Source organism: Zingiber officinale, unplaced genomic scaffold (assembly GCF_018446385.1).
Source record: "Zingiber officinale cultivar Zhangliang unplaced genomic scaffold, Zo_v1.1 ctg63, whole genome shotgun sequence".
Lineage (NCBI taxonomy): Eukaryota > Viridiplantae > Streptophyta > Magnoliopsida > Zingiberales > Zingiberaceae > Zingiber > Zingiber officinale.
The window spans coordinates 121,278-136,599 of record NW_024589960.1 but is presented as its reverse complement, the minus strand read 5'-3'; the positions used below and the strand labels follow the sequence as shown (position 1 = coordinate 136,599).

General features: G+C 34.0%; 3 protein-coding genes across 4 annotated transcripts; 1 reads left to right on the top strand and 2 right to left on the bottom strand.

The window, feature by feature from the left end:
• The first annotated feature begins 2,907 nt into the window (after window positions 1–2,907).
• Window positions 2,908–14,706, top strand: LOC122037568. 2 transcript variants are annotated; one of them, XM_042597095.1, is made up of 3 exons: window positions 2,908–2,975; window positions 14,166–14,374; window positions 14,452–14,706. In XM_042597095.1, the coding sequence occupies exons 2-3, from the start codon at window positions 14,195–14,197 to the stop codon at window positions 14,551–14,553; spliced, it is 282 nt and encodes a 93-aa protein (XP_042453029.1). In that variant the 5' UTR covers window positions 2,908–2,975; window positions 14,166–14,194; the 3' UTR covers window positions 14,554–14,706. The 2 variants fall into 2 exon arrangements, with proteins under 2 accessions (XP_042453029.1, XP_042453028.1); XM_042597094.1 differs by lacking the exon at window positions 2,908–2,975 and adding an exon at window positions 13,714–13,802.
• Window positions 4,624–6,380, bottom strand: LOC122037576. Its single transcript, XM_042597102.1, has one exon. It carries the CDS (start codon window positions 6,091–6,093, stop codon window positions 4,624–4,626), a length of 1,470 nt encoding a protein of 489 aa, XP_042453036.1. The 5' UTR covers window positions 6,094–6,380.
• LOC122037575 lies at window positions 8,254–10,390 on the bottom strand. The gene is made up of 3 exons (XM_042597100.1): window positions 9,934–10,390; window positions 9,503–9,702; window positions 8,254–8,343 (listed from the first exon to the last, which is right to left on the bottom strand). Exons 1-3 carry the CDS (start codon window positions 10,388–10,390, stop codon window positions 8,254–8,256), a joined length of 747 nt encoding a protein of 248 aa, XP_042453034.1.
• Window positions 14,707–15,322: the final 616 nt, after the last annotated feature.

Below are 15,322 nucleotides of genomic sequence, written 5' to 3'. Positions count from 1 at the left end.
AATGTTTATTGTTTAGGTGAATTAAAAATTTAAAAAATGATGAAGTATTTGATTTTGCAGTTAAATATTTTTGCATGGCATAATTTTTAATGAGATAATTAAGAGCAAATATAGATATGACACCTATATACATATATATCTTAAAAACTTCTAAAGATTTTCATATTTTGAAATTTTAACTAATAGTAGTTTCAGATGCCAACTTCCATCTAACTATTTTAAAATATTATTTTAATATATAGAGTTGTTTACATATCACATGGGTTAAAATCTACTGTGTAAGAACCTGAAAATTTTAATTAAAAATTGCACAATGGTTTGAATTCTAGTTCTAAACTATATATACATCTCACATAATAATAAATATAACACTGCAATATCACATACAAATGCTAACAATTATAACTATCATCGAATGAGCATGGATTGACATGCAATGTCCAACACAAATACAGTTGTGAATGACATCACGTGCACACATTGATCCAATGTGTGGTTAAGGAGAGAAATTGATATAACTACTAATTGCCCTGAAACCATCTACAATTGCTAACAACTATAACTATCATCGAATGAGGATGGTTTGACATGCAATGTCCCACACAAATACAATAGCGAATGACATCACGTGCACACATGTAGCCAATGTGTGGTCAAGGAGAGAAATTGATATAACTACTAATTGTCCTGGAACCATCTCATAGGTTTAAGGTCTTATTGCCATAGTCATTATCTAGAAGTGACTCATCGTTCACAAGTAAAATATTCAATGTTATGTACGTTATGGCCCATGTTCATCATATCCTAATCTGAGAATGAGTTTAACTTTCTATCATAGTAAAAGTGTGCCAACATTAATGATAATAAAAAGACTTAATCATTTCATATGTCAAAAACAATTGGATCATACTGTATTATTGTCTATCAATCCAATGAAATGATATCTACTTATAAAATTGTGCATCTGTGTTTCAGGAATCAGCTTTTATGTAATACATAAAGCATAAGAAAAATTTAAAATCTATCCTAGTAAACTAGAGTGGTCAAATTAACAATGAGCGCCACTTGTAAGAATGAATTTGCATAGAGAATCCACATTCCCCGCCTCACCTAGCCATGTGACAATCCCGCATCGCATAGATGAGATCATGAGAAGTAGAAACTAAATTACTCTAAAGAAGCATTGGTACTCTTAAAACAAAATAAGAAAACTTCTATTGATAAAAATATTATAACATGGAAAAAGAAAAACTTGGATAACTTGACTCTCTTTTAGTTTTTATTTTTCCTTGTTTTAATATTTTTACCAATGCTTCTTTAGTGTAATATAGTTCAATAGTTTCAATAACTAATGCAGGTTGCTAGTTTTTTTTAATCTAATATTTGTTTTGACAATCAATAATTGATCACGATTTGATTTTGACAATTATTTGTTTTGTTTATTCATTATGATAATAATTAGTTGGTTTATAAAGAAGAGCACCATTGATTGAAATTGCCTTTTCTAACCAGCGAGTACAAACACTTAGTTTGGTCTTTTCTTTTTGAGTTGTTGTGGATATATTTATCTATTAAAAAATGAGAAAGTTTATGGTGGTCTCAAATTTTTACTAATCTTTATGATAAGTCAATTAACACGATGAGGGGAGCTCATTATGTGTGCACTGTGGCTATATCTGTTGAATCTTTGATTGCTTGAATTGATCAGATAACCACTTGTTTGCTGTACTCTCTTCTCTTTTCTAGGTTTTTACTGCAAATTGTGCCACTTTTTGTCCTCCTTGCTTGTATGGTTTTTCTTTTGTGTTGCAAGTGACTAGAAATTGAGTCATGGAAATACATTAATGATAAGACATAACCATCATTATTTTCCACTTATCCAGAATTCAATATTAATTCAATGGAGCCCCCACGGGTTGGCGTAGTTACTCCAATAGGTCTTGATGTCAATGCTCAACGGGTGCAAAATGCCTCGCAGCGTGCTTGACCTCCTCCATGCAAAGGGGTCGCTGTGCTAGGGCAAATGTCCACTGTGATTTTTCCCTTTCCAGAAAGTGTGGGTGCGCCCTGTAGGGGCCCCTAAGGTGGCGGTTACACCTTTGCTCCAATATTAATTTAATGGAAATTCTCATCTTGCTTATCCATCTTTCTTGAAGAGGTAAAGGCTCTCTGATTCATTTTGTGTAGCTTATTGATACAGACATGCCTGAACAATCATTTTCTAATCTTCCAACCGAATTTTAGTATTGCTATGCTATATAGACTATTGGGTGCATTTATTAATTATGTTATTTACTATTCATCTTTTCCCCTTCTTATCTGTGTATGACATTTGCACTTTGAGTGGACATCCTACATTCCTGTATTGGCCATGTAAAAATTCTAGAAACAGCTTTGTTGGGTACTTGGATCCACACCCATATTGTATATTTGTTGGCAAGTGTTAAATAATAATTTATAAGCATACTCTGCTGATACTCCACTATTAAGGTACACTAAACTTAATTACTTAGGTGTTGAGTTTTTTTTTTTGAGGTCAGAATTAGTGGTTATAGAACTGTAGATATGTACTTTGTAGTTTTACACCATACTCTGATTCAAATTGTACACTTTGCGGTGAACACTTTTTTAGGTTAATGATCTGTATGCCACATTGTAACCTTAACTAATGAAGTAGTTCCTTGTCTTAATCTTATTTCTCTAATAGTGTCAGGCTTTGTTTTTTTTTTTTAAAATTTTTGTTCTCATATATCAACCATCAATTGCAGAAAATTTAACCAAATTTCAAATCTACACAAAACCCACCTCTAAAGTTTCATTCAGTCGATAATTACAATATAACTTTTCTTATTTTTTTTCATAACCATTTTGCTATTGTTTAGTGATGATTTTCTTATTTCTCACAAGGACTCTGATAAGATAATATTTGAGCGTTTGCAAAAGGAATTTGATGCTGCATGCTGCTCAAACTGGAGGTATTCTTCTGATGACTTTGCACAATGGTTCAGTGTTTGGTTTCTTACATGTCTGCTTGTTTCAAGTCTTTACAGGTATATGTGATTCTAATATTTGATAAAAAAGATTCATATTCTTATTTTGATAACTGGACTGTGTAAGTTAAGGAGCCTTTGCACTTGCATTCGCCTATTTGAAGCAACTACAAATGTGGTAACGATTGCAATAATATGCAAATATTCTTGCAGTTGCATTAATATCAATTTTCTTGGCATTTACACATAGGATAGATAAATTTCAGTAAAAAGTGTCAATGGTGTTTGCTTTATCTCGGTGTTCAAATATTGAATCTTTTCTATGTGCATCCGTATACTCAGAATCCTTGATTTCCTTTTTGTTCTTCCATGTTAATGCACGTGTTGGATACTTGTACATTAACAAAGAATCACATATGCTTTGAGATTCCATGGATAGACTCGAAGATCTAGAGAATCAATTACATCTTCTTACTGATATATATGTCATCTTTGTTTTTATTCACAAATCTGTACATAATAACTTCCTAACCAGAAAATCTACGCATCTCAACCATATTTTATTGGCAGAGATTTCTTTAGATGAAGAGCAGTGGAATGACTAACTACTAGCTACAATGTGTGAAAAAGTCTTGATATATTTTTTCATTTATTTTATTTTATTTTTCATCACACTAAAGCATATAGTCATATCTGATTGAAATGGATGACGCCTTTTGTGGAAGTGGTATATTATTTAAACTTGTCACTGGAAGTAGTAATTGGTTATTCAATTTCTATTGTATTACATTATGATTTCATTTTCTTGTATTTGACTTTAGCATATAGTGTCCTAAATTTATAGTTATAATAATAAAATAAAAGAATTAATAATAATAATAATAATAATAATAATAATAATAAGATGGTGCAGACCATCTCTCTCCCCTTGTCTGCGCATCTTCATGCTCCTCATCAACAGAGAAGGAGAGAGAGAGGTTGTGAGAGATAATAATAAAATAATAAAATTAATAATAATAATATAATAGAATTAATAATAATAATAAGTAAATGATGATAATAATAATAAGTTAATAAAGGCAGGTCGTATTCTCTTTCTCATTTTCGTTGACATTCTCTTTCCTCGTGAAGACAGAAGGGGATATAAACATCCAACTTCTCTCGCAATTATTATTTCATTTAATTTTCTTTTCATACTCTTAGAGAGAGAAAATGTCCGAGATAATAGTAATATTAATAATAATAATATAAATAATAATAATAATAATATTATTATTATAAATAATAATAATAAAATAATAAAATAGTAATAAAATTAATAATTTAATAATAATAAGGTCTATCATCCTCTTTATTTCTGACATATATTCCCCTTCCTAGGTAGAGAGAGAAGGGAAGAGAATATAATAAAATAATAAAACTAATAAAAATAATATAATAAATAATTTTAATAATAATAATAATAATAACGTTTAGGATGAGTCAGACCACCTCTCTCTCCTGGCCCGTATCTTCTTTCTCTCTCCTCGGTAAGAGGGAAGGAGAGAGAGATGAAAGAGATAATAATAAAAAAAATATATTTATTAATAAATAAAAAATGGAAAAAATATTTTTCCGCTCACACACACATTTACTATCTACAAGTCTTTTCCAATTGAACAACTTCTCCGTTACCATTTCCAGATGATGAATTGTTGTGGGGCTCCTTTGATTCCAATGGTATGGATACTGCCTCAATCTTCTGCTCCGTCAGTTCATTCTTCAACTTAGGCTTTTCCTTGCCTTGAGATTGCATCTTTGTTTTATTCATTTCTTCATGAACAATAGTTGTTTGATTTTGAGAAACTGTGGAATTTGCTGGATCCGGTTTCATTATCAGGTTAACTGGAGATTCAACCAACTCTATGTATACAGTAGTAGAGTTCTTCTGAAAATAGATCTTATGATTCAAAAAATATGAGGAATTTGCTAGCAATTCGCCTGCATCTGTTGACAATTGTGTCTCTTTGCTGGTTTGATTGTGGACGTCGCTTGAAATTCTCATATCAGGTTGTTGACCTTCATTTTTGGATTCAACTACAGTCATATCTTGGAGAGACATCTTGTCTAGGATTGGAGTTTCAGATCTACTGGCAAATGTAGCATTATTTGCAGTCAAACTTCCTTGGTGATTAATACTTGAATTGTTCCCTCTGGTATTGTCTTGTAGCATGGAGGCAAATGAATTTTCTTCCTTTCTAACATCTGATTCATTTTTGTCAATGTTCTTTTTTGCTCGGCGTTCAGATTCAGAATCTAGCTTTTCTTTTAGCACATGCTGAGCCTCCTCTTTGTTCTCCTTACCATGGGGATCATTCTCACCAAGTTTCTCCACTGCTCCATTTTTAGATTCATATCTTTGGTTTCCTTCAGGCACGTCTCCAGTCTCTCCTTTCCTCTTCTTATCATCTGACTTATTTCTGTCAAGGTTCTTCATTGCTTCATTTTCAAATTCAGGTTCAAATTCAATCGCTTGGACCACATGAGCTACAGCACTAGAAGCATCATCGGCCTTAAAACTTCTTTCTTGTGCTGCCTGAGATGCTTCTTTATGGTCCACTTCTTGAATGGTATGGACTACTTCACTGGACAAATCGTCTCCTTTGAAACTTATTTCACGAGCCTTATGAACTGCCTCATTGTGTTCATGGTCATCAATCCCATCCCATTCCTTTGATTGATCCTCCTTTTCTTCTTCAAGGCCAGCTTCTTCTTCATCCTCAAGTTCCACATCAGATCCACCTTCATCCATGACTTCTTCCTGCCTAATTCCATGTCCTACTGCAATAGAATCTTTTTTCACCTCATCGACACCCTTGTTCTCACCCCTGTCCACTACTTCAGCTATGTGAGGCAGATCCTCCCTCCCAAATCTTCTAATGTTGAACCACCTCTCGTCACCCTTCTCCCTCCTCTCTACAAATGTTTCCTTCTTGTCATGGGAGTGATTCATTCGACAGAGCAACCAGACGCAGATGGCAATCAAAAGACACATGTGAAGAACAGTCTTCATCTTATGACTCCCTTTTCCCCTCTGGTTCCTATTGGATACCTGCCTCAACATGGCGACCGTCGTCGGGGGATCCCTCAACCTTGCAATGCCTATCCACGGGTACAAATAGGAACCTTAAGACCAAATCAAAACATCCGATCGCATCAATTAGAACAAGATGGTAGTGTTGTCGATCAACTTCCAGATCCTTTTTTCCTTCTTGAAAAACAATTAAGATTTCAGCGCAGATAAAAATGCCACAATCCAAACAAATTATATCTAGTAGACAACAAGGTCCATCCGATTAATTTTTTTTTTCAAATAAAGGGGAATAACATATACTAAATTTTTTTTTTTCAAATGAAAAAAAAACTGCTAAAACAATCAAGAAATCTTATCATAATCCTGCAAAGAACAAGTTAAAATTTCCTTCGAATGAACGAAAACACCAAATCTTCTCAAAATTGCAGGCAAAGAATAGCATGAATCACCTTGAGACATGGTATATTTACATCTCTATAAGCGAGATAGGAAAAATAACACGAGAAGGAAAACAAATTAACAATCAAGGAAGTTGAAAAAAAAAGGAGCAAGAAACCATAATGAAGGTCCAAAGCCCCTTAAATCAGATAACCCAGAGCTTTGCGCGACAAAATCCAACCATATCAGAAAAGCCAACCTTACATAACAGCACGAGGAGAGGGAAAACGTACCTGGAGCGAAGATCAGAAGCCTCCTTGTTCCTCCGTTCCCTGCTGTCGTTATCGTAGACGAAGGAAGACTCGAGGGGAGCAACAATACAAAGGAGGAGGACTCAGATCGCGATGTGATGGCCACTCCGGTCAAACGACATCTCCAATAGAGTTTTTGAGAGTTTAGCTCCTTCGGTTTCTCTTTACTGACGTGTCAATGGAAATTAAAAAGCTGGGTTTGAAATTTCGAACCTAGTTTTTAATCTCTCTCCTTTTTTTAAAAAAAAATTTATAGGGCAAAAAAAAAAAACCCCCAGAAAAAACTCCATTCAGGCAGTGGTACTTGGTTAGGAATACAATGTCCAATAAATCCTCAATCCTTTAATTAGTAATAAAAAAAGGCACACAACAACTTTGGATTAAATTCGAACCTCACCAATAAGAATTATATATATATATATATATATAAAATAAAGTAAAGAATTTTGTATTGTCATTATATTATTAACGTTAAAAATTTAGTGTCGATTTATCCAATATTAAATTTAGCAATGAATCTATTAAATAAAAACCTTAACCCGGTAACAAAAATATAAAAATAAATCTCAAAGTGGTCCCTGTGGATAACACGGTACTGTTTTCCATCCAAAACCCTGGCTTTTGCCCTTTGCCTTGTTCCTCAAGAAAAGCCTTCGTCGTTGCCGCTGATATAAATTTAGGCCGATCCGGGAAATCTTCCTTTTTGTTTGTTCCTTGTTCTCTTCGCAGGCTCATCTTCATCATCTGCGTTGGACCATCTTTTAGGTGCATTTCTGCTCTCCATCTACTTTCGAGATTTGTAAGTCGTCGTTCCTTAATTTTAAGCAATAATACTCTACTTTATAAGATGACAAAACAAAGTTGTGTGTGTGTCTGTGTTTTTAATTTCTTTGAGCTCCATTGATCGACACCACACTTTATAAGATTTTCTGCACTTAATTTTACACACACCATCATCAAATGCAATCATAAATCCTTTTTACCTTGTCCTCTCTCAGGACGATGCGAATAATTAAAATATGAGGTGTTATCATATAAATTCTTGAAATCAAAATTCCACGTATCAAATATGTTTGGGATCAAAACTTGACGTATTCAATCATACCTCCCTTCATGCCTTTCATCTGTATTAATATTAATCTAGAAACATATTAATAGAAATACTGGAGGAAACGAATTACCTTTTAGCCACATAAATCCTATTTTAACTTCTTCGTGCTAAGCCAACTATAGACAAAGTTATCTATATGCACATCACTTGATTTTTCGACACCTGACTTGGTTTTCCCATACGCTTGTTGCTATGTCAGTGGAGGAATTTTATTCTAAAAAAAGTGTTTAGTTGTAATTTTTGAAAGTTGTTGGACTTTTTCGCAAAAGCGCGTCTAAAAGGCAGCAACCCTCTTCCACGACGTGTTCGGCTGTTTTCTTCGTCTTTCTCTTATTCAACCCAACCCAAACCCTAAAATCTTTCAAAATATTACCTTTTCTCACCTTCAAATCATTCGTCGTCGCCGCCCACTGTTGTAGTTGCCACTGCCGTCGCCCACGCTGTAGCCGCTCCAGCGCCGTCGCCGTCGTGCCACCGCGGCTACACGGTAGTGCACGCGCTTAGAACCTTCGATTTAGGTGGAGTTTTCTTGCTTTATCCTGTTGATTTACCTTCATGCATGATTAAATAGAAAATGATTTAGATTACTCAATTAGTTTGCTTGATCCCTTTTATTCGAACTTAATTTCTACTTAAATACCTATTTAAGTTTTCTTATTTGCTTCCCTTATCAGTATAACATAATGTTCCAGTATTCAATTTTATTATTCATATGATTTTTTATTTCATTACGTATGTTTTGTAAAACTACAACCAGAGCTGAGTTATGTTGATTGCATTCATCTTTTTTTAGATTTATACATTTTATCCATTCTTTTTCTCTTTTGTTCTAAGCAGTAGAGAATATGAAATCTTATCAAGTTGATAAAACTATTTGATCAATAATTTCCTTTTGATTGTTGTAAAACAGTAATATTATACCATATCAAAATTTATTGATGAAACTTACAAGGGATAACTTGAATTATTATGAGAAAAAAATTAAGTGGACCGATATCATAAATAATTTCATCAATATAATTCCTATAACTGAAAAATTTGAGAGGGCTTGGCCCAATGTTTGTAAAAAGCATGCAACTTCTCAAGTAAATTAATAAAGAACAAGTATAACCTTTATTTCGTGGAATTTTGGTTCTAGAGATATGAGATTATTTATGTTAGACTGTGTTGTTAGAGGCGTGAGGTGCACCGAGACGCAAAGGGCTCCTAGAGCCCGAGGCGCGAGGTGCGCTCGTGGCGCGAGGTGCCCCCGAGGTGTGCGCCTCTTGAACATGAGGTTATTTACTAAACTACTGACACTCATATAATATGTTAAATATCATAACTATTAATATTCCGCACACACAAATATCAAATCACTAGCCATAAAACACAAAATATGACAAGCAAAACAACACCATGATACAATTAATAAAAGTTTCAAACTTTCAAGTTTCAACTTTCTAATCTAAACTAACAAAGTTCATCAAAACAAGAGTAATAAGTCAAATTAATCATCAAGCTCAAGATCATCCTCATTATATTCTTCTTCTTCTTCTTCTCTATCTTCATCTTCTTCAAATTCAATTTCTTCTTCGTCTTCATCTCTAAGTCTTAGAGATGAGTGTCTCATAGAGGAAGATGTATTTCCCTTCTCGACTTGTGTAGGCCTAGCATGTGAACTAGAGGTCATGGATGCAATGTTTTTTCCTCTAGTACAATATGCAGGCTCTTCATCTCCACTAGCCCTAGCAACGGCATCCCATGTCAAGTCATCACCTTCAAAAACCAACTCATCTTCTTCATTATCACTTTCTCCATCCATTTTATCCATTAACCATTCATTACTATCATTAACATCTGTCAAATAGATGAGGTCAATCTTATCACGTGCATCATACCGAAGTTTTAAGGCACGATTGTATTTCTCAAATACCAAATCATTTAAACACTGCTGAGATAGCCTATTTTTTTTTTTTGCTGTGAATCTACAAAATGTCAAAAATCACAATAAGTATAATAAAATAGCAAAGAATATTTTCTACTTATAAAAGTAACATACTAATAGTATTATACATTTATATTTATTACATAACTGCTCAAATACACTCCAATTGCGCTCACAGCCGGAAGCACTACAAGTGAGGCTAAGCACTTTAATAGCAAACTTTTGCAATTCTGGGGTATTTGCTTTGTAGCATTCCCACCATTCTGTTGGAGATAATGCTCTTCTATGTCTAATTGTCACATTCCTCTCAAATAGCCCTTTTGCATTTCGATATATAGAGAGCTGAGTAGTGATTTTATCTTGCTCAATAGCGCTTGAAACCAATCTCTCCATAGTTTCAAACAAACCATTCACCGCTTCTCCATAGATATTTGAATCTGTGTATGAATAAAGATATTCTGGATTCAAATAATGTCCTGCAGCAAGTAGAGGCCGATGAAGTTGACATTTCCATCTTTTATCAATGATCTCAAACACTTCTTTGTATTTCTCTTCTTTCTCTTTAAAGACATTCATAATTGTTTCTTTTGTCCTATCCATAGCCTCATAAATATAACACATTGCAGGTTTTCTTTCACCATCAACTAGTCTCAGAACACGGACTAAAGGGCCATATACCTTTAAAATATGCACAACACTGCTCCAAAATCTAAATGTTATGATGATTTTAATTACCTTCTTCCCCGCCGCTTCTTTTGCCCATTTACTCTCTGTCCAATCCTTTGAAATGAATGTTTTTCTTAAATTTTACTTGTGTGGGTGCATCCTTTCAAGAGTGAGAAAAGAAATAGCAAATCTTGTGACACCCGCCCGACAAAGCTCTTTTTGTCTTGTGTATTGCCTCAATATATTTACCATGCCTAGGCAAACATAAATGTAAACATTCACACTTATTGTCTTCTTTTGTTTTAAAATCAGGCAATATCCCAATATCTTCTAAGATCAAGTCAACGTAGTGAACAGCACAAGGAGTCCAATATAGGTGTGGCCTTTTTGCTTCTAATAATTTTCCTACAAAAAAAAAGTTAGAAAACTAGATAAGTTTAACATAAATAAGAAAAAACATATTGATAAAAAAGAATTAAATAGATTCTTACCAGCAAGTACATTGTTACTTGCACTATCCATAACAACTTGAACAATATTTGTTTCTCCTACACGCTCCACAAATCGATCAACTGAAATATTTTCTCTCCAGTCTTTGCATAATTTGAAGCATCAACCGATTCGATGAAAACTGAACATTTAGGAGAATTCGCTAAAAAATTAATCAATGTCCTCTGCCTTTTGTTTGTCCACCATCTGCCATCAAACTACAATCATATTTGGCGCATTCTGATTTGCACGACTTAATGTAATCATTTGTCACACTATCAACAGTTTTTTTTTAGAAAAGGAACCCGCACCTTATGATAACTAGGTCTTTTTTATTAGTATACCATATAAGCCAACCAAGTCCAACATCCTTTTCAAGCTTGAATAGTTAATGACATTAAAAGGAATTGCCGTATCATACATCCACTTAGTTATGACCATACAAGTTTTTTCCCTCAATTCTTTTTGTATGCCTCATTTATTGTAGTTTGCCTCTACTTTCAACATTAGGAGCAAAATACATATCAGACCTATTTGACTTGGTCTTTTTTTGCATATTCACTGATCTAGAACTTATACTTGTACTTATAGGCAACACAACTTTAGCTCCAATATCATCCATATTAATATCATCACCAAGAGGGTCTACATCCTCAAAGTCCAATGTCCCAAGTTTAGAAAGATTACTTTTCTCCGTCTTTTTCTCCATGAAATTTTTTATTTCTTCACGTACATGAGGCGGACATTTTTTACAAGTTGTAGTATTTCGAAACTCCCAACAAGATGTTGTTTTGCACGATAGATACTCCTTTTGTAACTTTTTGACAAAAGTTACAAATTAAATCATTTTTATTATTCGGATTAACTCTTTGAAAATAATTTCATGTCAGATCTTTTGATATATATGTTGAAGTATCGCTACTATCTTCCATGATAATTGAACAAGAAAATAACTTGAAAAATTAAAAACAAAATAAAATTAACACTGTACCAGCAGGCAGCAATAGAAAAATACTATACCAGCAATAGAAAAACATGACAAAAACAAAAAAGGAAAACAGAAAAAAATGGAAAAATAGGACAAAAAAAAAAGTAAAATCGGACAGCAACAAGAACACTGAACACGAAACAACAAATTATGCTTTTGATTGAAAAATCTTTAGTTCGCAAAATATGCTTCTATAAGTGAAAATAAAGAAACATTACTTTTCTGTATAAATGGTAAACTAAAAAAGGATGGATTAGTAAAACAATTTGTACATAGGGAAAATTTTCAGTTGCAGCTCAAACAATGTGAAAACAAAGAAACATTACTTTCCAGTATGAGCAAGTAATAACCAAGTAAAATAGACAAATTTTTCATACCTCTCGCTTATCAACAGATGCTCTTTAAAATAATCAAGAACCAACCTTACCTCCATGCATAAATTCTATGATTTCTTATGTAGAGTTTGAAGTTTCACGTTGTTACCTTATTCTATAATTTTATTTTATTTTTTTTGTGGCATCTGCAATCCTAAGGAAAATTGAACCTTCTACCACATACGACAATAGGCCTTCACATCCTTCTTTTAAAAGTCCTTCATTTATGTTTTTCTTCTATCTTTCAACATATCCCATCGCTACAAGATCCAGAGCTCTTGAAAGATAAAGGTCTTCATCTTGATATATATATAAAATTCTGATTATCAAAGATGGGCTCCAAATATTGAGACAAATTCAGCATACTCTTATTCCCATTTTTGGCTATGCGTACAACTTCAGTTCCACATGATCCACTTTCGTCAGTAGCAACCTCATCTTAGCTCTCATACCACAATGTTGGTATGAAAAATATATGGGAAAAGAATAATACAATTTGAAATAAGATGAAGTAGCAAAGAAGAGATAAAATCAGTTCAGTTTCCTGCTCAAGTATATATATATATATATATAGGTAAAAGGATGAAAGCGGGGACTACATGGACCCACTTTCTCCAAAAGAGGCTACTCACTTTAATTGTGGTGAGTACATCTTGACCAAGTAACACTACATTTACTGCTAAAAAATAGACACTACTCCTTTATCCACATAATCAAGTGGAGTGGATAGGTTAGTTAGCAACCACTAAATATTTTTGCATCAATTGTTTGCAAGTTACAATAAGTTTTTTTATAAATTTCATTGATTTCGACATTAGGGAGGCTAATTGCGCACCGATTGACCTTACTCAAACTTCTAAGGTTTAGCTTGACTAATGATAATTGAGCATGAGCTAAAATTTGATACAATTCAAGCCCAAATTTGGGTCATTTATATTCATTGGGCTTGAGCTTTGTTGAGGGTCTTTTACTCAGGAAATGAGCTTCACTTTAGGCTGAGCTTATTCTTGATTTATTTTGAAATTTAACTCGATCAAGCTTGCACCCGACCTTACAATCCCAACTTTGATACTCTATCGAAATCGTACATGTTAGTACAGAGGTTTGCATATGTCCATCGAGCTTGTAGGCTTATAATATTGATAGTGAGTGCAAAGGGCTATTTATAACCATACATCTGAGATTATTTGAATTATATACGAGCTTACATATGAGTTTATTCTAATGAATGTATTCACTGTCTTATAAAGAAGCTGGTTTACCATTTTCTTTGTGGATAGTAATATAAGAGATTTGTCCACCAACTTAAATGATTAATTTTCAAGTTCTGCTCGTTTAGAATAGTAAGATAAGAAGCTCTAATTTAGCCACTGCAGTACTAAATGAGCTTGAACAAGCTTTGTCAGATTATTCAACGACACATTCAAGGAGCTTCATACATCTCCTGCATTAGTCAACACTCAGCAACTGAAACGTATTGTTCCATTTTGTTCTGGTAATTGTTTTCGTTGTTTGCATGCTTCTCTCCTTTAAACAAATTTTCCTGAATGTCTATCCTTATCGTATTTCTGGAACCAATAAATTACAGTCTACTTGCAAAAAAAAAAAAAAAAGACAGAAAATTTACGCATATCATACTCCATAATCTGATTAACAAGTAAAAATTAAAGTTCCATTCATAAAATAGCATGTAAAAAATAAGTATTAGTAAAACTTGCCATTTGGATTTTGATCGTGCCTATTTTCTAAATGCTGGCAACATAATTTTTAAAATTGTGAAGTTTTGCAAAATGGTAATTTATCAATTTTATGTCTAATTTATATGATCTGCACAAATGGCTAAATTATCATTTTGTAGTGACTTTATATTCGTGCTAAAATCTCGCAATGGAAACACAAAATCCACCATTCGAAAAGCCACGTTCAGTTGATCCAGCCATGACTTCATGCAGAAAGAAGAAATCAGATGATGCTGACTTTTTAGAGGATCTGAGAGATCATATTGATGAATTCATTCACGCATCGATGGATGAGCACAAGAATTGCTTTCAGAAGACGATTAAAAAGGTCAGTGGAGAAAACACATCACACAACTTGTATTTTGGATTGATAGTACTCTGAGCTTCTTCTGTTGCATGTTTCAGATGTTCGGAATGTCGAGGGCAGTCGCACAGAGAAATGAAGAAATTAAAGAAGCCGACAGTCTTTTGCCTCTTCAGATAACCGTCAGCCAGGAGTCGTCCTAGTTGCAGCTAAGTACTACTGCAACTGATGTTGAACAAATAAATAACAAGACTTTAATTTAAACACTGTTGTTTCTTTCGTGCTACAGGCCATGATATTTGAATGCTGAGTCCAAACACTTATCGTTTAATGTTTTCTTATTTCTTTTGCGTTCACTATTGTTGATATGGTTTTGTTTGTGGAGACGAAGAATTTTAGATACGAAAGTGTTGAATTTTGGTGATCCGAATAACTCCGCTGTATGAATTCACTGGTAATGAAGTTTTGTCGATCGATCAAATAAGATTAGCCATTTCATTCGGAGATGAGTCGCTTAGGAGAATCAGGATCATGAACTTCATCGTGGTGGACGTCCTCTAAGCTTACAACATCATCCTAGGATGATTGACCCTTAAACGAGTTCAGGGCAGCAATCTCTATCTATTGTCAGAAAATTAAGTTCCTGATAGATGACCGGGTTGGAAAAGTCAAGGGCAACCAGTTTGCCGCTCGGTGTTATTACATCGAGATGGTCAAAACCGATGCCAAAGCCGCTCAGAAGAATCCGCGACTCGAGGTAAACACTATTATTAAAAAACTTCCTGCCCTCGTGTACGAGGAAAAAGAGGAAGTCCATATCCATCCTTGCCGAGCGAAGGCCACTACTTCCGTGGCTGCCGACTTAGAGGCTAAGCAGAAGACAGAATTGGTTGCTTGCCTCCAGCGGAAACATGACGTGTTTGCATGGTCAACGCCTGAGTGCCCGACATCTCTCCAAGTGTAGCTCAGCAT